At 39.0% G+C, this 22,019-nt stretch overlaps 3 protein-coding genes across 28 annotated transcripts in view; 1 reads left to right on the top strand and 2 right to left on the bottom strand.

The window, feature by feature from the left end:
* Positions 1-896, bottom strand: part of susd2 (sushi domain containing 2) — a 37,935-nt gene extending 37,039 nt beyond the window's left edge. The window contains exons 1-2 of one of the 2 annotated variants that reach the window (XR_005991922.1): positions 488-896; positions 83-284 (exon numbers count right to left, since the gene is read on the bottom strand). Coding sequence is in view for 1 of the 2 variants with exons in the window: in XM_041788185.1 (XP_041644119.1) it covers positions 83-284; positions 488-557 (272 nt within the window). In the remaining variant the exon portion in view is untranslated. The remainder of the gene's footprint in view (positions 1-82; positions 285-487) is intronic. The other variant, XM_041788185.1, reaches the window with a different exon arrangement.
* Positions 897-956: 60 nt separating this feature from the next.
* Positions 957-3,947, top strand: si:dkey-174n20.1 (uncharacterized protein LOC796174 homolog). The gene is made up of 4 exons (XM_041788187.1): positions 957-1,357; positions 1,596-1,838; positions 2,808-3,110; positions 3,287-3,947. Exons 1-4 carry the CDS (start codon positions 1,237-1,239, stop codon positions 3,544-3,546), a joined length of 927 nt encoding a protein of 308 aa, XP_041644121.1. The 5' UTR covers positions 957-1,236; the 3' UTR covers positions 3,547-3,947.
* A 2,858-nt stretch (positions 3,948-6,805) lies between these two features.
* Positions 6,806-22,019, bottom strand: part of camk2b1 (calcium/calmodulin-dependent protein kinase (CaM kinase) II beta 1) — a 128,488-nt gene continuing 113,274 nt past the window's right edge. For 13 of the 25 annotated variants that reach the window (XM_041787538.1, XM_041787541.1, XM_041787545.1 and 10 more), the window contains 6 exons: positions 16,624-16,767; positions 13,960-14,136; positions 13,202-13,277; positions 13,001-13,095; positions 11,651-11,884; positions 6,806-10,475 (listed from right to left, as the gene is read on the bottom strand). In XM_041787538.1, the coding sequence (XP_041643472.1) occupies positions 11,652-11,884; positions 13,001-13,095; positions 13,202-13,277; positions 13,960-14,136; positions 16,624-16,767 (725 nt within the window). In that variant the 3' untranslated portion in view covers positions 6,806-10,475; position 11,651. The remainder of the gene's footprint in view (positions 10,476-11,650; positions 11,885-13,000; positions 13,096-13,201; positions 13,278-13,959; positions 14,137-16,623; positions 16,768-22,019) is intronic. The other 12 variants (XM_041787551.1, XM_041787553.1, XM_041787557.1 and 9 more) reach the window with 1 other exon arrangement.

Here is a 22,019-nt window from a genome sequence, read left to right as displayed (position 1 = left end):
TCTGATCTAAGAGTTAAAGCAAGATATTTTTTATGTTCGCCTTGGGACTTCAATGTGTGAATTTCTTTCACTGTACACAAACCTGCAGTGAAGTCGTCCACCAGGATTAAGGACCAAACTGAGGATCCTGAGAGCTCTTCCTCCCAGCATGGAACTGGAGTAAGGTGTCACCTGTAAACAGGACTGGTTGTAGTCTGCACAGCAGGTAAGCAAAGACACACAGGTTGTGTGGCAGGAGCACTCCTCCATAATGTCGCCACACTTTCCCCTACATGAGTGGCCAGCTATAAACAACAAACATTTTATTAACATGATGATAGATCAAAACTCCATCATCATATCATATGGTACAGAGGCTTGACATGTTATGACGTAACCAGCGATTTCATCTATGAAAGAGGGAAAATTATATCATAATTTACTTCATCACTTGCTCAAAATGAACTGTCAAACTATACACAATAAATTACTTTAGAAGGTGACTTACCAGCTGTTTTGTAGGCGATAAGAAGAAAAAAAACCCAAAGAAAAAAATTGCCTCGAAAGTTACCTCTCATGTCTAAGGAAGAGGAAGCAAGACAAGGCACTGCTAACACAAGCGTCCCAGCACCATTGTTTGTTTAAAACTTTGACTGAATAGTAAAGCGAGTGTTTCAAAGGTCATTCAAAGGCAACCTGAGTTAACAGGCAGTTTAGACGGTAATTAAGAAGTTATGAATTAACAGGCGTTAATCCAGCGGAGGGCGGTGGGTCTTAAAAGGTTTCCTTTCTCCAGTGGTAACTTATTTATACTTATTAAATGTATTCTGTTATTTAAAACCGATCTGGTATCAATAAACTCTTTTTTGAGTCGGTTTTGCATATATGTTAAACCAACCGTTAACGCTTGTTTATTCATGTTGAATTAATATCCTCTCGCGAGACAATGTTGGAACACACAGTGAAACGCATGCGCACACGTTACTTGCATCCAGCTGCTAACTGAATCTGAATGAATGGAAGGCGATCTAAGATAAAATAAGATAAATGCCTGCTGTTTTATATTTTACCTTTCCGAGAATCAACGTTTATTGCGACTAGAAAGGGGATGGAGGAAAAGCAGGGAGAAAGGAGGCCTCTTTTTGTCAGCTAACACGTTAAAATGCCAGCTAACGTTAGCTTCAGGCTATTATAAACCATAGACTGTAAACAGACGAAGCATCATTAGCTTTGAATGGGTAGAGATAATTGAGGAAAATGTATTTTCTTTACACAATTGTCGCGTCTTTAGTTTCTTTTTTCATTTTGAAATGGCTGAAAAAGAGGAGGTACTGCACCGACCTGAAGAGACTGGATGGAAAAACGGTTCTTATTACAGGTAAATAGAAATCTAAAACATAATTATTGCAGTACATAGTATTCTTTAGTAACCTAGTAACTGAACTTTGCTGCATGTTCGATCTTAAATGTGGTTTTAATTGATAGCAGCCTTTATTACCTTCCTTTACCGGTGTGACCTGGTATTAAAATTTAATACTAGATAATACATCCATCCATTCATACTGCTTTCCTTGTCTCATGCAGACTAAAACGGTTTTTATTTATTTTCTTTGCAGGTGGTAATTCTGGCATTGGCAAAGAGACAGCTGTTGCCTTGGCCATTAGAGGTGCTCGTGTCATCATTGCTTGCAGAGATGTGGAAAAAGCAAAGAAGGCTGTAAGAGAGATCAAATTCAAGAGTCACAGCCTTAATGTACTCCACATGGAGCTGGATCTGGCCAACCTGCGCTCTGTGAGGGATTTCTGTAAGAGCTTCCTTCAGGGAGAGAAGAGGCTGGATATCCTGATCAATAATGCAGGTGAAGGTGGCAATCGCACATACATCACTTTGTACCTGAGGGAAAATCCATTTCATTTCAGAAAGAAGGACATTGTTCTTTAAGTAGATAACTTAAAAGTTTAATTGGCTACTCTGCATTGTAAGAGGCCGTATGCTTTCAAGACAGCCCGGTCAAGATTATTCAGGTCTTTATATCCTTAATTAGCTTTTAGTAATTCCAAATCAATTTAACTTCCTTTTTAATAGACAGGAGAATTCAACCACATTGTATTTTTGGTGGCATGTATTATCAACATTTTGTGTATTTTTGAGTCGGTCCAACAAAATGTCAAGTCAATACAGCTGCTGAAACACACTCAAGCACATAATAAAAAACTGGAATGTATTTCTTTTGTTGTAACATTTGCTTTAAAATCAAAGCTATCAGCTGCTTAAAAAAAAAATTCAGTGATTTAAAGAAAAATATACATTAATTTAAAAGGTGATGTTCAAAACTATCATACTCAGAATCAGATAATTATTTGCTGTAGTCTTTTATGGGAGGAAATGATTTGTTTATAAAATTCTGGGATTAATCAATCCAGATCTACAAATAAAACGTACAAGGCATGGCAATTAAACGAGTGTGCTTATGAGGATTAAAGCATGTGGTTGAAGTATTATTTGATTACATGTGATGAAACTTGGATCTTCCTATACGATCCTGAGAGAAAACGGCAGTCAGTGCATTAGAAAACACAATCGCTGCAAAGGATGAAGAAAGCACGACAAAGCATGCCCAAATTCAAGGCCGCGTTGATTGTCTTCTTTGACATTAAGGGTATTATTTTGGAGGAGTGGGTTCTAGAAAGGTTGACGGTGAATCAACACTATTACAGTCAGGCTCTAGAAAACTGAGAGAAAAAGTCTGAAGGAAGAGAGCACAATTGTGGAAAAATGGTTACTCCGCTTTATAGTTTTGACCTCTTTCTTGCTCCTCATTCTCCAGGCATGCCCAGTGTCCTTGACTGGACAGACGACGGCTTCAGCATGTGTTTTGGTGTCAACCACTTGGGCCACTTCCTCCTAACCAATCTGCTTCTGCCTCGCCTGAAGGAATGTGCTCCCAGCCGGGTGGTTACCCTCACATGCTCCACCTACAAATACCAAAAACTTGACTTCCAGGACCTCAACTACAACCTGCTGCCCTTCTTCACCTTCTGCCGCAGCAAGCTGGCCAACATCTACTTCAGTCAGGAGCTGGCTCGCATCACTGAAGGAAAAGGCGTGACTTCATATGCGGTGCACCCTGGTATAACCTTTTTTTCTTCCATAGGAACAATCATGGAGTTGAATTTTCAGATATTAGGACTGTGTGTGTTTGGATTTTGTCTTATAATTGTTAGAAAATCATTAGCTTTGGAATTTGTCCATATCTCCAGTTACTCTGTATTTTTCCTAAATTCTCTTTCTTACTTGTTCTGACAGGTTTTGTCCAAAGCGGTTGGACGTGCCACTTCTCCATCCTGTTCCGAATGCTGATGCAGGTAATCATGTGGATGTTTTTTGTGCCATGTGAAATTGGAGCTCAGACTGTTATTTACTGCGCGGTGTCTGACGAAGCTGCCAAACACAGCGGGGGCTACTTCATGGACTGCCGGCCTGCTACTCTGCGTCCTTTTGCAAGAGATGCAGGCGTGGCGAAGAAATTGTGGGAGGCCAGTGAAAGACTGGTGAAACTGGCTTAATAATGAATGTTTTTATTTCATCCTTTATGTTACATATTTATGCCCTTTAACAAGGTTTTGTTTATGTGAACAAGTGTCTTGTTCATTCTTGTGCCTGTGTATTGTTGGATTTTTTACAAACAAAACTTAATTGTCAGCACAGATTTTGATTACTTTCTTATTTTTGTGAAAAAATGTTGTTTTTTTTTCACTGCTGTGGGAGACTGTTGTCATTCAGATATTCAGTTGTCATGCCATGACTTCAGATATTGACATCGGCCGACATGGTGATAATTTTTAAAATATGCTTCTGTTCAAGCAGAATTTCTGGGAAAAAAAAGAAACCACATCTGGCCCTTGAGTAAAAAGGAGTTTAAATTCAGGATTGTCTGTTTTTTATTGATTAAAGTTTTCGGCTCGAATGAATGTGGAGTTGTTTGTTAAAACACTTAGCAGAAAATAAGATTATAAGAAAATGTAGATCTGAGGTCAATTTGATCTTCTGTTTGTTTAACTTTGTGTTCATTAATCTCCATCTTAAAATAAGAGCAGTGTTAGTGTGTGATCTCTCTGTGTCTTTATCATACTAGTGACAGAATAAAATCAGTCTGCTTAACCCCACATTTTTTAAATGATTTTTATCTGTTAAAGTCTCCACAGTCAGTTGCACAAAATGATTGGGGGCAAGACCAAGACCGCTCTCCAGCACTACAACGTGACAGGTATGGTAAAGTTCCATGGGGTTATTCAAAGTAAAAGTCCAATCAGTTTGGTTTTGTGGTGAGACGACTCACATTTTCATAGTTGAATCAAGGTTGATTCATTGTCAGAATTGATTGGAAATTCAACGTTATTTTCATGTTGATCATAGCGAGCACTTTCAATGTGTTTTTCAATGTCTGACATCAATGTTGATTGCAATCTTCAGCCTGACAGTATCGCAATTTTGATTCAAAGACTTTTCTGGGTCTGGACCCAAACACGGCAAACTTCTCACTGTATCTGTCTGATGATCTGACCAGTGTTAGAAATGGAGACAGAAACCACCAGCTTCCTAACAATCCAGGGAGATGCATTAACTATGTAGATAATCTGGGCTCTGAGCGCATCAGCTCAGGCAGACACAGCTGGGAGTTGGAGGTGGGAGACCACCCTGACTGGAATTTGGGTTTTGTTATGGAGTCATTTAGCAGAAAAGGAGAGATATCTGCTTCACAAGAGTATGGAATCTGTTGTTTGCTGCATCGCAGTGGGAAATACACAAAAGGTCCTAATAGAATTGTCACAGTGCAGAAGAATCTGCAAAGGACCAGAGTCCAGCTGGACTATAACAGGGCAGATTTCCTTCTATGACCCTGAAGACAATTCTCACATCTACACGTACAGAGACACTTTCACCGAGAGACTCTTCCCATATTCATGTATTGGAAAGTCTGGTAATGCTACTGATCTGAAATCAAAAGCTGTCACACTGAGATTTCTCGCTGCTGACTTTTCAGTGATTTACCAAGATTTTTAGAAATGAGGTTTTGATGCAATCACAAATAATCACATTCTTTTCCTGAAAGATGAGAATCATTTAGCTATGGGTGGGGTTTAGTTATACTCAAAGCCATTTGCAATGACTGCCTTCAGTGTGGTGAGTACCTCAGATGTAGCTGTAGTGTAGCGTCAGTTTTACTAGAACTGGACCACGTTTCTGTATGTTAAAAAGGATAAAAATGACACTAAAAGGTTTTCATGATGGAAAAGATGTTTTGGCTCTTCAGCCGACCTGCTTCAGCATGAGTTTGTGATAGTTATGGGGGGAAAGGATTAGTTGTGTGGGTGGTTGTATACAGTGGCAGCTAGTGGAGTGATTAGCTCGGGCTTAGCCACAGTGGCAGTTTTGTCAGAACTGAACGACATTTCTTAGTCAGAACAAGGGCGGAGAACAATGCTGAGAGCTTTTCATGATGGAAAATATGTTTTCGCCCTTCTCCTGGTCTGCTTTGGCATGAGTTTGCAACAGTTGGTCTGCCGGTGTCTGATGGCTGCTCCGGTGGTAGCTATTAGCTTGGATGAAGCTGTGGGAAAGCGGCAGTTTAAGCTGAACTGGACCAAATTTCTCATTAAAACAAGAATATAGAGCCACAGATTGTCTTGGCTGAGATGTTTTTACACGTCTCCTGACCGGTCTTGGCATAAATTTTATTCACCGAGAAGCTCCGCCATTAACAATCTATAGCAGCGGTAACCTGTCAGTTTAAGAGTAGCGCATGCCATTTTGTTGTGTTGCTCTGATTAGTCCGTCATGGAGTTAACAGACAGAACATTTCTCCAATTACCTTCCAAGACTTTTTTTTTTTAAAGTCCTGCCCTTCCCAAATGCTTTCTGTGGGAGCTTTCCCGGATGAATGTGAAATATATCAATGCAATGGAGATATGAACCTGTCTGTCTTGTGTGTCAGGTTACTTGCAGTGTCTTTGCTTTTATTGGTGTTAGTGACATCAGGGAACTAATCTTAGAAGGCAAGACAAAAATCAAAATTGCTAGACTTTCTGTCACAAGATGTCAAGATGTCAAAAGATTTTCAGAGCTGACAGGTCTCAGAGACCCTACGATTATCGGAACAGGCTATAATCATGCTGAAAACCTATGGTCTGACCTTGGCTTAAGGTGTATTTACTAAAAAGTAAACAGGTTTTTTTGTATGGATGAATTTCACATAATGAGGGAGAAAGTTGTCTGAAATGTCTAGTGGGGGCACAGTGTTGCATTGGTTATGGGACTGGGGGCACTTATGCCATAGACAAGCAGGTGATGGCAGAGTTTACATGTGGATCATTACAGGTAAATAGCATTAAATGAACACAAATGAGATACAGCAACAGAACTGCAGCTTCCAGGAACAGTGTACACTTTCTTATAAAGCAGTCTTCGATGTTCCAGTGTGTCAACAGCATTATAGGGTTTATTATGTAAAGCTCTGACCTTGTTGTACGGTTAATTTTAAAAGTGTATGTGATCACATACGCCTAAACCTAACAACCTGTATTGTTATACTTAAAAACTAAGATCTATTTTACTAATTTTGATCATTTATTTAGGTGTAGCTTGAGTTTGTAAAATGCCATGATGATGTGAAACCACCTAAGCCTGTTTTTGAAGAACTTCAGGATTCACAAGGGATAACTATTTTTTGTTGTTGTTTTCAATAAACTATGAATCACTAAAATTAACACTGTTATACAGTTTACGGAGGAACAAATTCACTTTTCTATTTCAATGATCCTTTTATTGATAACACCTTAACACATTTTCTTGAAGTTATAGAAACACGTGTAGCATGTAAGAGAAGAGAGCAATAATCTGAAAAATCAGAGGATTAATATCATTATACAGAAGAAAACTGAACTTACAAAGAAAGAGACATGGGGAACTAGAGAGAAAGACTGTAGAGAAATGATTGAATTACGTTGCAAACAGAGGGAACAAGAGAAAGAGTGAAAGACACCCTACAAAGAGAAGTCAGCTCAGTGTTGTCAGTGCAGCCTCATCACTATCAGCAGAAAGACTACAGAACAGGAAGACAGCAGAGAAACACGGTTATTGTCCTTTATATTAAGAGCTGCACAATTTAGCATTTTCAATCATGAGTTCAGCTTGGATTAGCAATAAAATCCTGATTTCTTAGATAGCATTTTATTATAATGAGAGAGTAAAAAGTGTCTGGACACTTTCTGATTAAAAAAAGAATGAAGGATTATGAGTCTGTATCTCAAAATCAAGAAATCAAACTGTATTGGAGCACTTATTCAGCTCATAATTGTACAACTCCAAAGATAATATCCTAATGAGCATTCCCCTCTTCTGTCTTATATATTGTTGATTTTCTGGGTGGATTGTCTGTTAGATTTGACACTGAGGTCAACTTTTTGCGCAACCAAATCCATCCATGTTCATTGTGCTTTTCTCTGTGTGAGTGCACCCCCTGTTGGAGCTCCTCAAAGCAACATATAGGCAGAGTGAAGCAGCAGCACGGACAACACAGAGCTAGGGAGAGAAGCATGCGAGAATAACCTTCACATCATTATCATGGTCACTGTCATCATCCTTATAGTGCCACCGTCAAAAATATCTTAATCCTGATCACTATAGTCATCTTCATTATATCATCTGCAGACAAAAATAGATATATGCACTTAAAAGCTGAGAAAATAGACGAGAGACGTCGAGTAAAACAGCATTCAGTAGAAAATGAGAAACCAAATAAAAAGGAAACCACCAAAAACAAGTGTTCTGTTGACTGCCATGCAAAGAAAATGCCAGCTACACCGCTAGTTAGTTGCAGTTGTGTAATACTGTGTACTCCCTCGTTTTAAATATGTGAATCTTATATTGACTTTCCAGGCTAGTAAACACAATAAACAAAAGAACAACACTTTTGCACTGTACATGCTGCTATGTCTTCTTTTTCTGAGGACTGTGGGGGTCTTGGTAGGCTAGCATAATGATGCATGTAACCTTTGACCATTTTGGTATAAAACAGGGTCAACTAGACATCAACACTGGTACTTGATGAGACAAGAGAGAGACTTGCAAAATCTGTTCCAAAAAACGTTCATTGCCTTAGAAAAAAGGCTTTTAGAGGGACAGCTCACACAAAATACAATCCATATTATGTCGACTTCAACTCTGGCACTCAGACAAACCGAAGTGAAAAAGGAAAAATAGACAATCAAAGTCAGAAAACAACTTAAATCTCTGGATGCAGAAGGAAAACAGCAAAAAAAAAAAAAAAAAAAAATTCACACCAATGTTGGTCATTGCAGAAAACACATGCAGGATGCAAATTTGACGTACTATCCCTTTAAAAACATGTTTTACATGGAGCAGCATCCCTTCTGAACAACAGAGAGTACTTGCACAAGTGCATGAGCTGTACAATATTACACAAAAAAGCACAATAAAAATACCCACTACAATAAATAAATAAATACTCAAAATAAATAAAAACCTGAGGACTTTCCACCAAACTGACTGCCCGCTCTCTTAATATCTTGGTCTGACCAATAGGGGCGAGAAAAATGTGAAGGCAGCCAATGGTGCAAGAGCAAAAGACAGAGGAGTGGACTGCAAGCCAAACCCCTGAAAACAAAACAAAAACAAAAATCAGTTTTCAGTGCTGAAGAGTCCAACGGATTTATCCTGCCACCTCCTGGCACAAGCACTTTCAATCATAACAAGCTGATCATACATTAAAAAAAGAAGAGAGGAAATTAAATCATAAGGAAAAAAAATGTTCAGCTGAAGGCAGGGGACTGATATGTCCTCTGAAATAAAGCCTTCTTCTTACATTAACCACGAGACACCTCCAAAAAGTAAAGAGCAGTAAATGTTCTGTACATGCTTTCACACTCACACACAAAGAAATATTGCACCCTGTAGCAAAGGACGGCCAATTTAGCACAGGACAGAGACGACCGCCTCACACAAGCACTCTTGATTGTTTAGTACTGAATGGGGCCTTATGGCGAGAGAGAAGATGGCTGTTTGTGGTCAAAAACGTAAGGTTTAGAACATAAAACACAAAATAGTGCTAAGTTTCTTACCATGAAAATATTAAATTTACCATAAGAATATACTTTTAGGTTACGCTGACAAATTTAGCTTAAGTCCTACCAATTAAATTATCTTGCTCCTAAATAAGAACAATGTTTCCCTCATGAGGTCAGACTGATCTCTCCTTAGCCCTGCATGTTTGCACATTACCCTTAGCGAACATTTTTAACGTACAAAAATGCACAGGTGTTTTTCGAAGTTTGCATTAAGAGAAAAAAAGTGTAAAGCTAACTGTGATCCTTTTCCAAAGCGACCTCATTGTGCAGAGCTCATCATTGAGAGTGGAAGAGTGCAGATCCTTCAGCCAGAGAGGATTCACTGTGTATTAACTATACAATTCCTCTAGCAGGTGTGTTTTTATGCTCATGTTTTGGTGCAGGAAGACACACAGAATTTAGCTAATCCTACCCCTTGTGTTCACCCTGCAATGATGAAAAAATGCTCTTCCACTTGTGCAGTCAGTATGTAAGAATGAGCAAATGTGCACACTGCTTGTCTACCTGATATAACAGTCACACAAAAGAACTTGTTCTCAGCTTTAACTCAAAACAACATAAGACAAACACCCATTCACGCACACAAAAAAAAAAGAGCCAAAAGCAAGCAAAAACAACAACAAAAGAAAAGTCCATGAGTTTGGGCGCAATATTAAAGCTAACATACATACGCAAATTACAAAACAGCAAATATCATTTTCCACTTAATACCAACAATAAAAAAACAGCTACTGTTAATAAGGGGAAAACATGCTTCTTCAAAAAGATTAAGAAAAAAACTCAATTCTAGAAACCACTGGCAGCAAGAATTTTGAATTATACAAATAACATATACAATTGTGTGTCATAGTAATAATAATCATAATTATAATGATAATAATATAGCAATGATAGTAGTAGATTTGACTTTACAGTGCAGTGTTTTTGTCATACAAGTGTGAATTCACAGGAGGACAAGAGGGTTGGTTTCACAAAAATCGTGGGGACAGACCACAGGAAGAAGGAATCACACCAAGTGCTGAAAACATCCCGCTACCACCAACCAACCAACAAGAGGAAGCAGGAGGATGAGGGTGAAGGCTGTCTGGCTGTTGGACGTTCCATTGCCGTCATTTGGTGGTTGTCAGAGGATGTTGTAGAGCCAGTGATAGACAGGGGGCAGTAGTAGTAAAAGAAGAGATGCATGCTGAAGGGGAGGGTTGAGCCACGGCATCCAGTAAAGAGGTTCTGTTGTTGAAAGGTGAGCAGCCATGTCCACAAACAGACAACATACTTGTTCTTTCACCCCTTCCTCCTCTTCCTCATTGTCTCCAGCTGAACACTCTTACAGACAAAACTTCAGAATTCACCTGGAAAGAAAAAAAAATGACAAATACACATGAAAAGCAGGAATGAGACAGGCCATCTACATCATTAAATTAAAGGTATAGTTTAACATTTTCAGAGACGGCCTTTTAACAGCAAAGAGTTAAAGAATATGATTGAGATCACTTTGTGGCTTATACTTCTTTTTAAACAAATAAACAAGATCTCAATTTTAATAAGACTGCCATACATATCTGAACTTTTGACCATTGTAGTGCTGCAGAGATACAATGCCCTTTAAATTCTTTACATCAGACAAGCGCTTGCTTCTGACCAAAGTTGAGCTAAAATAACTGACACAATATGCAGACTGAAGGAACATATGGGTGCACTTGTTTTGCTTGAGCACAAAGGGGGTGAACTTTCTTCTGCTGGACTTTGTTAGAATCTTGAGATTCTCCTCTTTCTTACAGTGACAACGTTCACTCAATATTTTTTGGTTTCAATAAGTGTGTTAACCACTTAAATTCCAAAGGGCCAGAATAAGGGTAGTGCAGGAATTTGTCTTCATGGGGCCCTAAATAGTCCTTAGAGGGCAATTGTCTACCTTTGCTTCATGGTAAAATCCACCTCTGTTTTAGAGCGAAGGCCATTTCCTCTTCAGCATTGTGGCAAAGTGACCAGATGTGTTATACAGGGGAAGTGATGTAATGGGAGATGGGAAGGGGGAAAACTGAAACAAAAGGCGCAACAATTTTGGATTTTATTGAAAATCTTTACATATTTAGGATTTTTTTAATGTCAAACCAGTACACCCAAGAATTCTTCTGCGAGGTATCAAGGGCAATTAGAGCAGTGGTATGGCGTGCAAATAAAGACAGACACACAGAACATAGACATGCTGCCAATTATACTAGTAAGATCTGAGAAGACATTTAAACATAGATTGTTTTTTATGGTCCAAAAATAACACGTTGTGATTTTAATCATTTATGAAGTTAGAAAAAAAATCTGGTACACAAGCAAAAATTCCCAATCATGGTCATTTTTCCTTTTATCAAAAGTTACAATGTGAATGACAACAGGAAAAAATTCCTGTGTTACAGGTACAACCCCTGAAGCTTCTTTTTAAAGTATCTGTTTGAACAAAAAGAAGAAAATAAATAGGAAAACTTTTATTTTTTATTTTCTTGCAGTAATCCAACTGCTGTATTCATACCTCACTGTAATGGTGCAGCCGGTGCGCCTGAGCAGTGGAAGTGGATGTTCTGCCACTTGCTGTCCTTGCGATGCCACACGCGAGTTTCCTCTGACTGGCTGGACCTCGGCCGACCCTGACCATCAACAAACTGAGTCAGACGAATGTAAGCGATGCAGGCGGCGTCCTCGCCAATCAGGTGGACATGGGGGTTCAGGATGGTGGTGTGGATGGGCTTGTTATTCTTTGCCAAAACTGAAAAGAAAATGAGAGTAATGATGAGAAAAAAAAACATTACAAACATATTCTAAATAAACAGAAAAATCTTTAAAGCTTTGCAACTTTGTTTTGCACACTGGAGTCCTGTAGCGCTGCAAGCAGAAACGGGCTTTTTAAGGAAGGTTCAACAAATGATGTCAAATTATGTGCAAAAAGATGTTACAATTGCTGGATTGTAGAACATCTTCAGCCACCAATGATAAGTTTAGTTTTTAAAGGATGAAATGCTGGTCTAAAATCTCCTTCTGTGACTTTCTTATTAGACCCAGTCATTGAAAACATTTTCAATGGGATGTTTCAGTATTTTGAAGTTGAGTCATGTTAGGTACGTAGCAGTAGCAGTGGCTTTACCCTCCAGTGATTTCAGTAAGCACTGCTCCTGTAAGAAGGACTTGCAGGTTGTATTGACCAGGAGCCTAGGCTGTACAGCATAACAGATGGGTACAGTTTCTCCGTGGATTTTTGTGAGTTTTTGATAAAAATGGGCGACAAAACAATGTTTGTTGAAACGTAAATACTACTGAAAGCTTTTGAAGAATTTTATTTTTTACCCTATTTTGTCACTAGTTTGCAAATGCAGGCTTTGGCTACCAGTTGCATACTCTTGCATTGCAAAACTCAACCCATCTGTTATGCTGTATTGCCTAGCTTCCTGGCAGATACAACCAGCAAGTCTGCCTTGAAGGAGCAATGCTCACTGAAATCACTGGAGACTAATTCCCATTACTGCTACATACCTCATACAACTCAACTTCAAAAGTTGCACTGATGAAGGGAAATGAACAGAAACTATGTGAAAAAGGAGTGAACATTTTCTGTTTTTGAACTCCATTTTAAGAGTCAGATTAATGAGATAAACTTACGTGCTTTTCCACTATGTGGTACCAACTCAACTCATCTGAACTCTACTAGATTTTTTCCTCAAATTTTGCTTTCCTGGTATCTCTTCTGGTGAGGTTCAAAGCTAGGTGAGCTGATACTAAAATATGCCAAGACATTGCTGGTATTGCTGGTATAGCTTACCAAAAAATCTGAAAACAAGGTTTTTTAAAGGTAAATGATGACTAAATGCAACAATTCTTTCAATCTTACGGTTCTCAAAGTAGAATCTGTGAAAGTCCATCCCTTCTACCAGGTTACCCAGCGCCTCCGGCTCAAATGAAGTCAGTCCAGGGTCGCAGATCTTTCTGCTCGGAAGAAAGGGACATGTTAGTGAAGCCAAACATTAACATGCCTTTGTTTTTATCAAAAGCTTCATACAGAGCCCCTGCCCCCAAAATACTCAAGACTCACGCATAGGCCTCAAAGTCTCCATTGTTGATTGCCTCTATCAGCTGCTCAGTGATCTTGATGATTTCTTGTTTGCGTGCTGCACAGAAACATCAGAGCAGGAGTTGATCAGATGTAACAGCAACAATTGCAAAATAGGAGGAAAGATATTTTTAAAATCATTTACATTGTTGGACACAGGTGGTCAGGCAGTTAGAGGCCACATGAGCTTAACACACTGAAAATACTGAAGGCTTTTAAAGACTGAAACAGATTTTCTAACCTCTTGTTCTTTGCATTTTGAGCCAGTAAAATGTCCTAAGATAGTGCTTTTTATTGTAAAATGCTTTGATTCTGTAAAACAAACATTCAAAACCAATTAATGCATTTTTGCACTGGTCTAGGGGTATACACCTGCACAACAAAATAATAATAGCACATTATCACACATACGTTCCAGGCATCTGAAACATCTGAAAAACTCCAACACGCTGTATTATGAACATACACACACAAGGCAATTCCTCATAGGATCACACATTGGTTGTTTGAGCAACCAAATGATGCATAAATCCACCGGCAGTCAACGGTGCTCTCCTTGGCAGACAGAGGAGAAGGTTAAAAAAGAACACATCCAGATAGTTCAATCTAACAATTAGCTGTTAGAACAACAGTCATGTACCATCTTTATCGAGAGCAGATCACACCACATGTTAATTACACACAGCCCAGTGATTGGCTACCATGCGGGGGTCAGGGTGGGTGACCACCTCTGTACTCACTCTGGGAGGCAGACAGGGACGGGCTGGAGGGGGAGTGAGGGGGAGGAGGGGAGGTGGTATGTGCGGGTTGAGGGGTGGGCCTGGCACAAGGTATCGGTGCCGGTGCAGCGTCAACCTCAGGTGCAGGGGCTGCCGGCACCCTGCGAACGCTGCTTACCAAGTCTGTGAGCCGAGACACTGAGCGGATGTTTCAGACAAGATTGATAAATAGATGGATAGAGGGATGATTAAAGAGAGGATGAATGTAAAAGAACAGATCAGAACAATGAGAGGGTAAACAAAGAAAATAATGGAATAAGGAAGTTAGAGAACAAATTCACTCAGCAGGCATTTTTTATCTTTAGATCAGAGTGGGAAACTCAGATACTGTGTTTTTTTTAAGTTGTAGCTCTGTGCCCAGGTTGTAACTAATACATCACATATGGTATTTAAAAAACTAATGTTAGCATTCTACTAATCCCTAGCTAACATCACTGAAATAGCTGATGTAACCCCTGCCTTGCTTGCAGTACTGTGATCTTACTGTAATCCAGCTATCATTATGATTAGTCGTTATATTTTGTTGCAACCCATTAAAATGGTAATTTTAAGGCGTTAAAAGGTGATTTTTGTGCACTGCAATGAGGGCAGGAATGTCAACAGGCTGCATAGTTCTTCCTGTAGTTTCATTCTTAAAACCTTTTTAATTTCAATCCTGAGTGCAGATTAAGTTTTTGCTTTGTATTATATGTTTTATGAATACTGATATGGACATTTAGGACTGGAACAGACTGAAAAGAATAAAGTAAAGTAAATAAGACATTGATAAAGACATAACTGTAAAGTAGACTGAGGTGAGCACAATCCAAAAGATGTGAAAAGAACAGCAATGCAGCCAGATGATATCACTACCCAGAATGCATTGCATAAAACGGCAGCCCACATTAAAGTATTTTTCAAATTTACTCAAAAATGTAGAAATCTAGTGTTTTTCTTTATTTACATATAGAAGACACTGATATCAATAAACTCAGCATGTCTTATCATGCAAGGGTCCTTTTAATAAATATGATTTTCATCTTAAAATATTGCCTTTTTGACAAGAGAAGTGCCACGCCACTACTGGCTCTTTAGGGCTCCTACACATGTTTAAAAACTAAGTTTAAACTTTTAAGACTTTTGTCAGATCTGAGCTGAGAAAGATTAACACCATACTTTGTGAGGCAAGCTTTCAAAAATAAAAGGAATGTAAGCTCTCTTGGTACAGTGGACAGAGCGGAAATATCTGGTTTTATTCACTGTAAATCAAATGTCTACAGATACACAACATATGTTTTTTTTTATTATAAAGACCCAAATTTGATCATTTTGGCACATTAATAGCTTATTTTCTTTATATATAGGACATAATGATATGCATCAAAACATATGCAACATGCATTATTCAAAAACGATTGTTTACAATCAAATAAATGTAGGAAGAAAAGAAAGCTTGGTTAAAGACATGCTAAGTCAAAGTGGCTTCTAAAATGTAATTTCCACTTTCCAAAAAAAATATGATTTTTTTTTAAGACTTTATATGATCTTGAATTTGTTATGTCCAATTCAAAACTTTTTAAAACTTTTTAAGGATCTGCAGGAATTCTGCAACAATAAGATCCAACTCCTTTAACTCAATTACAATACAGACATAATATTTATGCCCATTTATGAAATCTCTGGTCACAAGATAGGGCTGTTTGTCCAGTCCGACAGAGAGACTCTGAACAGAAATTCAGAAGAGTTATCACTTTCCTGTTTAACTCATTGGCCACTGGATTTGGGCTCCTAATGATTGCTTTACTGTGAAAGGTGGGTACTTTGCATTGTTTAGGAAGAGTACCCACTTGGGTCGCTCTTACCATTATGAAAACAAATCAGTTTGTCACTAACCCTGTGTCCTTGTAACAAGCAAACCTTTTAAACAGCAGAGAAGCATTTAACAGGTGAATAGGATGAGTGAGAAAAGTCTTTTCTCACTTTACTCGAATGTGTTCACCAAAAGTGCATCACTGCAAATGTATTTTATGAATAAGGCTTTTCAACTTTTCTCACCCGTCTGTGGCTCAGATGTTCATCGCTACTGAAATGGAACCCACATACACAAGAAGTGTACTGTTACTAAGTCTGTGCAAGTTCCTGTCAACTTGACACACAGTTGTTTTTTTTAATATAACGGGATTATATGTACACTTATTATTGGCTCTACACTTCTGTAGAATTTTCATTCAGTATTTAATGATGCTAAGGACTTAAGTGTCCACGTTATTTTGATGTAGTAAAATGGCGCCCATTTACAATGTGGCTTATTGTGTTTTTAATATGTTTATTTTTCCACTGTTGGATTTTTTTGACAGTAGTAAAAAATAGAGTTACTGTTTTGTTTTTTATGCTAAACAAACAGAAGCGCTGGATTTAGATTGGGACTTTGGAGGCAGTAATGATATTTTAATGTCTCATATTTGCTAGCCTGCTAACACCCATACTCTGAGAGCAGACAATGACCTATGGTGAGCTTAAATGTAGGATGTTTTATTTTCAAATTTCCAATTTTTCAAATTTTAACAGAAATTTTAGTTTAAAGTCTTAAAGCAGCTTTTACTTCTGTCAGCGTTCAGCTCCCTGCTCTCAGTGTTTTCTACTCACTCTGCATGGGGACAACAGGGGTGTGAGGAGGGGAGGGGGCTGAGAGGACAGCGGGAGGTGGGGTGCCGGATCTCCCCTCACAGTCAGGTGTGGGCCCTGAGCCCCTACGCACTGAACCAAGCAGGTCAGCAAACTTTGTAGCCGCTGAGTTCAGGAGGGAGGGAGAAGGAACATGAGAGACAGAGCACTTAAATGAAGAATGACACATGAACTGTAAAGTTTCAGATGAACAAACTCTGTCTTGGAGAGTACCTAGACCGCAGGTTGACAAGCCAAATAGAAGAAAGTAGAGATTTTTCAAACAACCCATCAGTATGTCAACATTCACTGTAAATGTGCATTTTACTTTTGCAGAGGCCAGATCATTTCATTTATTTTGTATCCTTTGTAATCCTTTCTTATCCATAATCATCTCACTTTCTACTTGAGTTGTTGACACATAAATACATGTATATGCGTTATAGTGTAAATCATATTGAAATAGAAAAATATATACCTTTTAAACATATATTTATTTATAGACCTGTATTCTTTAAGAATAATATAAAAACTGAAGTCAAATTCCTGGTTTGTTTGAACATACCAGGCCAATGCAGCAGACTGTGTTAAACCATGGCATGGGACATACTATTAGAGTTCTCCAAGACAAAGTTTGAAACAAAGACAGATAACAGAAAAAGAAAAGAAAAGAGGAAAATTCATGCATTGAAATGTCTAAAAGCAGTTTTTTAATGGTGCTATTCCATCTTTGTCCACAAGGAGGAAACAAAGAGTTGTCTAAACACATATGACAAAGGGGGTGGTAAGGGGAAGAAAAAAGTTGGATAGTAGAGAAGTAAAGTGACAACATCTCAGTGTTTTTCAGATTGGCTACTTTGGTTAATAACTGTTATCATTTTAGATTTTAGTCTAATCTAAAGATGCCTGGGGCTGATTAGGAAGGCTGAAATGAAGCACAGATGGTAAGAGTAAATCAGTGCTGCTAAATGACAGCAGATGTATGCTTTTAATACATGCAACAGCATGGAATACACAAAGGGAGGGTGAAGACAAGATGAATTTCTAGTGGAGCATGACCATGTGTGTGCGAGTGCAGCTGCATTTGGCTGGCCATGCTGACTTACAGTGCACAGCAGCTGAGGAGCACTGAGCGATATCAGGCTGGGAACTTGTGCTGGATTGCGCCTTAAGCGAGCTGTTGTCTAAGCTCTTCCCTGATAACATGCACACACAGAATGAGACCAAACATACGCAGAGAGAGATGAGGACCAGCACACATATTCATACAAAAACACAACTGAAATGTGACAGTGAATAATGGAGAAATGAAGGAAAGAGTGAGGGAAGTGTGAGATGATGTGACAGCCTCTTGTGATGAAAACTGATTTTAACCTGTATTCTTTCCAAATTTTTCTATGGCCAGCAGGAAGCAGCTCTCTATAGTACAGACTTCATTTCCTCAGAAACCTTGACTGAGTTCTTATAAATATGTCGTCTTCGTTGTGTTTGCTATTTTGGGTTGATCTGTTGGCCGCATTGCTTAACCCTGCCCCACAATTGGCGGCGGTATTGCAACGTTTGATCCATCTCCATAAGCTTCAAGAGGACGGACGAAAAACGGATGAAATAAACGTACGGTGGCTCCTGAGGCCAGCTGAGAACCACTGAAAGTCTGCGTCATGTGACCATCACAAGAGTCTTGTTCAGCATCAGTTGGTTTAATGAGTCAGCTTTTAGTTTTCTTGGCTTTTAAAACATTTCTTTATAAAAACTGTTTCTGCCAATACTGACACTTAAATAATACATAAGTCAGTCTTAAATACAGATGCACCTTGCAAACCAAGCTAACACTGCAGTTAGCTAGTTACTTGGTGTGTACTTTCCTAGCTCCTCTCCAGCTCCAACTGCTTTTTTTAATATACGTAATAGGCCACAACAGAGAGGTCGGTCTAGACCTGCCCTCTTTGTAAAGTGTCTTGAGATAACTTTGGCTATGAATTGGCATTATACACAAAGATTTATTGATTGAATACAGGCTTTTCCATCCCCCAAAATTCAAGATATTTAAGGCCAAGATACCAAGCCTGAAGCTCCAAACAGCTGGTCCAACAACAGTGGGTGACTTCATGTCAGTGTTAATTTTGGCAGCTATTTCTAATTTTAGTCTTAGTTTTAGTCTTTAAATGAAATGCATTTTAGTTCTAGTCACATTTTAGTAATTTCTATCCACTTAAGTTTTAGTCTAGTTTTAGTCAACAAAAACTCAACAACATTTTAGTCTAGTTTAAGTCCACAAAAAGTCCTCACATTTTAGTCCTTACTTTTAGCCCAAGCACTTATTTTGTTGCCTAAACCTGGTTCCAAATAATGGTAATGTGCTCTGTGCACCCTGAAATTAACACTGTTCATGGTAGCTATGTCAATGTTCTTCAAACAGTCTATGAGCTAAATGTGAGATGATACTTTCCTTGTTCTGATTAATTACAGTTCTCTATCACCAGATCTAATTGAAAAATATTGAAGCTCATGGCTCCATTAGAGCAGGAATGAGAGCTGTAGCTGCTGTTGCTTGTGAGCTTTTCTTGAGGCTTTAATGGGAGTCTTGCCAGTGAGAAGAGGATGGATGATGACAATAGTGATGGCTATGATAATGAGAGCCAAGTTGGATGTTACTCATTACAGCTTGTCTGTTTAATCAGCTGGCACAGAGGGAAATGCAACACAGGGACATTCATTGACAAACAGAGGGATTTAAAGGATGAAAATACGGCACGAGACACTGGTAGGAAAGAAAGAAGGTTTCTATTACAAACCAACATTATACTAGAGGATGAAGTCTGGAGTTCCTCTTGAACATGATTGAATTACAGACCAACATAAATAACTTAAAGTTACTAAGGCGGTCAACTTGAGAGATAATACAGAGAATAAATATGAGCCCACATGTTTGACTGACAGGGGATTCCTTATAAGTGAAGTGCAGCAACATCCAAGAGATAAGAGTTTAATTCCACAGATGAAACACAAAAAGAAATTTAGGATTAACAACCAAAAGGAAAAATATTCTAAATCACAATGGTGGAGAAAAGGTTCATCAATACAACAAAACAGCAGCTTAATGACTCATAAAAAGAACCCCTCAGAAAACAGTGACTGTAACATCTTCATGCACATAAAAGTATGGCGAGTAACAGAACAGTTATGTGTTCAGATGCTCCAAACGCCTGCACAGGTGTTGGGTTGCAAACCAGCTGTCGAGTACTCACTGACCTGACAAGTTCCCACATGGGCCACCATGATACAAACTCTTCCAACCAAACACGGCTCCCCTTCCTCCTGCACTCACCTGGCTCTTGTAGTTCGGCCTGGCGCTAACCGAGCTATGTGTCCGTTTGCATCTGAAGTGTCTGAAACTGCTGTGTGAGACTAACACTATCTTAGGGTGGCGCTAGCAGAGCGATGTGTTTTTAACACCTCTCTGGGCACTCCGTCTCCATTTCCTGCCACAAGGACTAAATTTAGACACCTCCCACTTTAGCCCCGACCCCCCCTCACAAGGTGCCCTTGCTCTCTTTACTCCTGCCAATGGGAGTGGGGGGGTTGAGAGGATAGGAGTCTGATTTGGCCCACGGAGGCAAACGAAATTCAAAGTGGGAAGGTACCTGAGAACGTTACAGTACAGTAAAGCCCAAAGAGGATTTTCACATGATGTGCTTATATGCTCCTCGTTATTTCTACTTCAATTAACATTCAATGAATCACTTCTATTTACAAAATGTAAATATTGATGAAACTCAAATTTGACATCTAAAACAAAGTTAGATTACATGAAATATTTAAGTTGAGCCACATCATACATGCTATCCAAAACTAATTTCTAGAAAATCTTGTTTTAAGGAAACAATTACTTCACACTGGAAGAAGACAAACTACAAAAAGGAGGCCACAATTAAGAGAAATCCAGTTCGCCCTGCATAAGTTGTTCAAGCTACTTCATCACACTGAGTTGGAAAAGAATACACAACTCATCTGAGTTTATTGCATCAATGCTCACTTGTCAAAAGATCAACCAAAAACACGTGCAAATCATGCCAACATTTTGTAAACCACGCTCATCAGTCAGCCACTCTAGTTCCAAAAACGAGACCAGGTGAGGATATGGCACTGTGCAGGATTTCTCTGTCAAGTAAGTATTTTTTAAAAATCATACAAAAACACCCATTACTTACTGAGTCAGGTCAGGTCAGGAATGGGGAGCATAAGTCGATTCAGCACTTCACCGTGTCAGCCTGGGTCCTGTACTGCCCCGACCACCTGATGGCCATCCTCCAGGCCTAAGCCTAAATTCTCCAGGTATCCTCCCAGCTACATCCTCCACACCACACACTGTCACTGCATCGAGACCAGCCAACAGGGTCCCAGGCACCCAGTATGCTGTGAGCTGGATCAGGCCCGGGAAAGCACGCCAGGTGCCCAAAAAAGTGCAGCTGCCATTACCTTATCAGGCAGCTGACTCTTCCCATTCTTGCTCCCCTGAGCACATCAGCATTAGACACACAGTCCTGCTAATGATACCCAAAGATGCGCCGGAAAAGTTATCGCAAAAGAGTCCAGTCGGTGTGCTTGGTAAGATACCAGTAATGCCAAACTGTCTTAATCAGTAAACCCATCGCCACATGCGGGATTATAAAAAAAAAAACATACAAATGTGACCAAAAAACGCATATAAAAACATCGTGTAAGTTAGTGAATTAGTCTCTTTTACAAATGAAAGGCTGTTTAAAGCCGTGATATTTATGCCCCTGTGACGTTCCGCCTTCAATGTAAACATCACAGAGGTTTAAAAAGGGAACAAGATGATCTCCCCCTCTGTGCCGGCTTTGGGGATTGTAACAGAGAAATAAGAGAGGCAAAACAGGATCAGCAGAGCCAGCATGGGAGAACAGTGCTCTGTGGTTGCGAGTCTGATCATGTGCGCTCTTGCTGTCCTGCACTGCTGAAATACAGTATGAATTGACAGATGGTGACGTGTAATATCACGCTGTCATGGTATCAGTGTGAACATCTTGAGATATAAAGACAGCAGAGCATAGTTACAGCTTTAGTTCTTTTGCTTATCATGCTTTTGGTCATGACACTTTTAACCAAGTCTTGCTTACTGTTTTATCCTTGAATGTTTAACAAATTGTTTGCATTTGTTCTTCACTTTTTGTTACAGATGAAATTATAACAGTCCAATAATTAATGGCTATATTAACATAATAAAACTAAAACTTGAATCAGTAAATGGAGAATTGATATAAATTGTCTTCTTAAAATAACATAAACAGTTTAAACTTGGCCCCCTTTAAAAGTCAAGGAGTCAAGCCCCTCCCTTACTTTACTCTGACACATTT

This window comes from Cheilinus undulatus, linkage group 5, assembly GCF_018320785.1.
Source record: "Cheilinus undulatus linkage group 5, ASM1832078v1, whole genome shotgun sequence".
Classification (NCBI taxonomy): domain Eukaryota; kingdom Metazoa; phylum Chordata; class Actinopteri; order Labriformes; family Labridae; genus Cheilinus; species Cheilinus undulatus.
This window is presented reverse-complemented; position numbering and strand designations above follow the sequence as displayed.

Bases quoted from the DNA above. Each gene is read 5' to 3' on its own strand.
- si:dkey-174n20.1 (XM_041788187.1), top strand. From the start codon at position 1,237: ATGTATTTTCTTTACACAATTGTCGCGTCTTTAGTTTCTTTTTTCATT. The intron at 1,839-2,807 runs GTGAAGGTGGCA...CTCATTCTCCAG, and splicing joins TATCCTGATCAATAATGCAG to GCATGCCCAGTGTCCTTGAC. The intron at 3,111-3,286 runs GTATAACCTTTT...TTGTTCTGACAG, and splicing joins TTCATATGCGGTGCACCCTG to GTTTTGTCCAAAGCGGTTGG.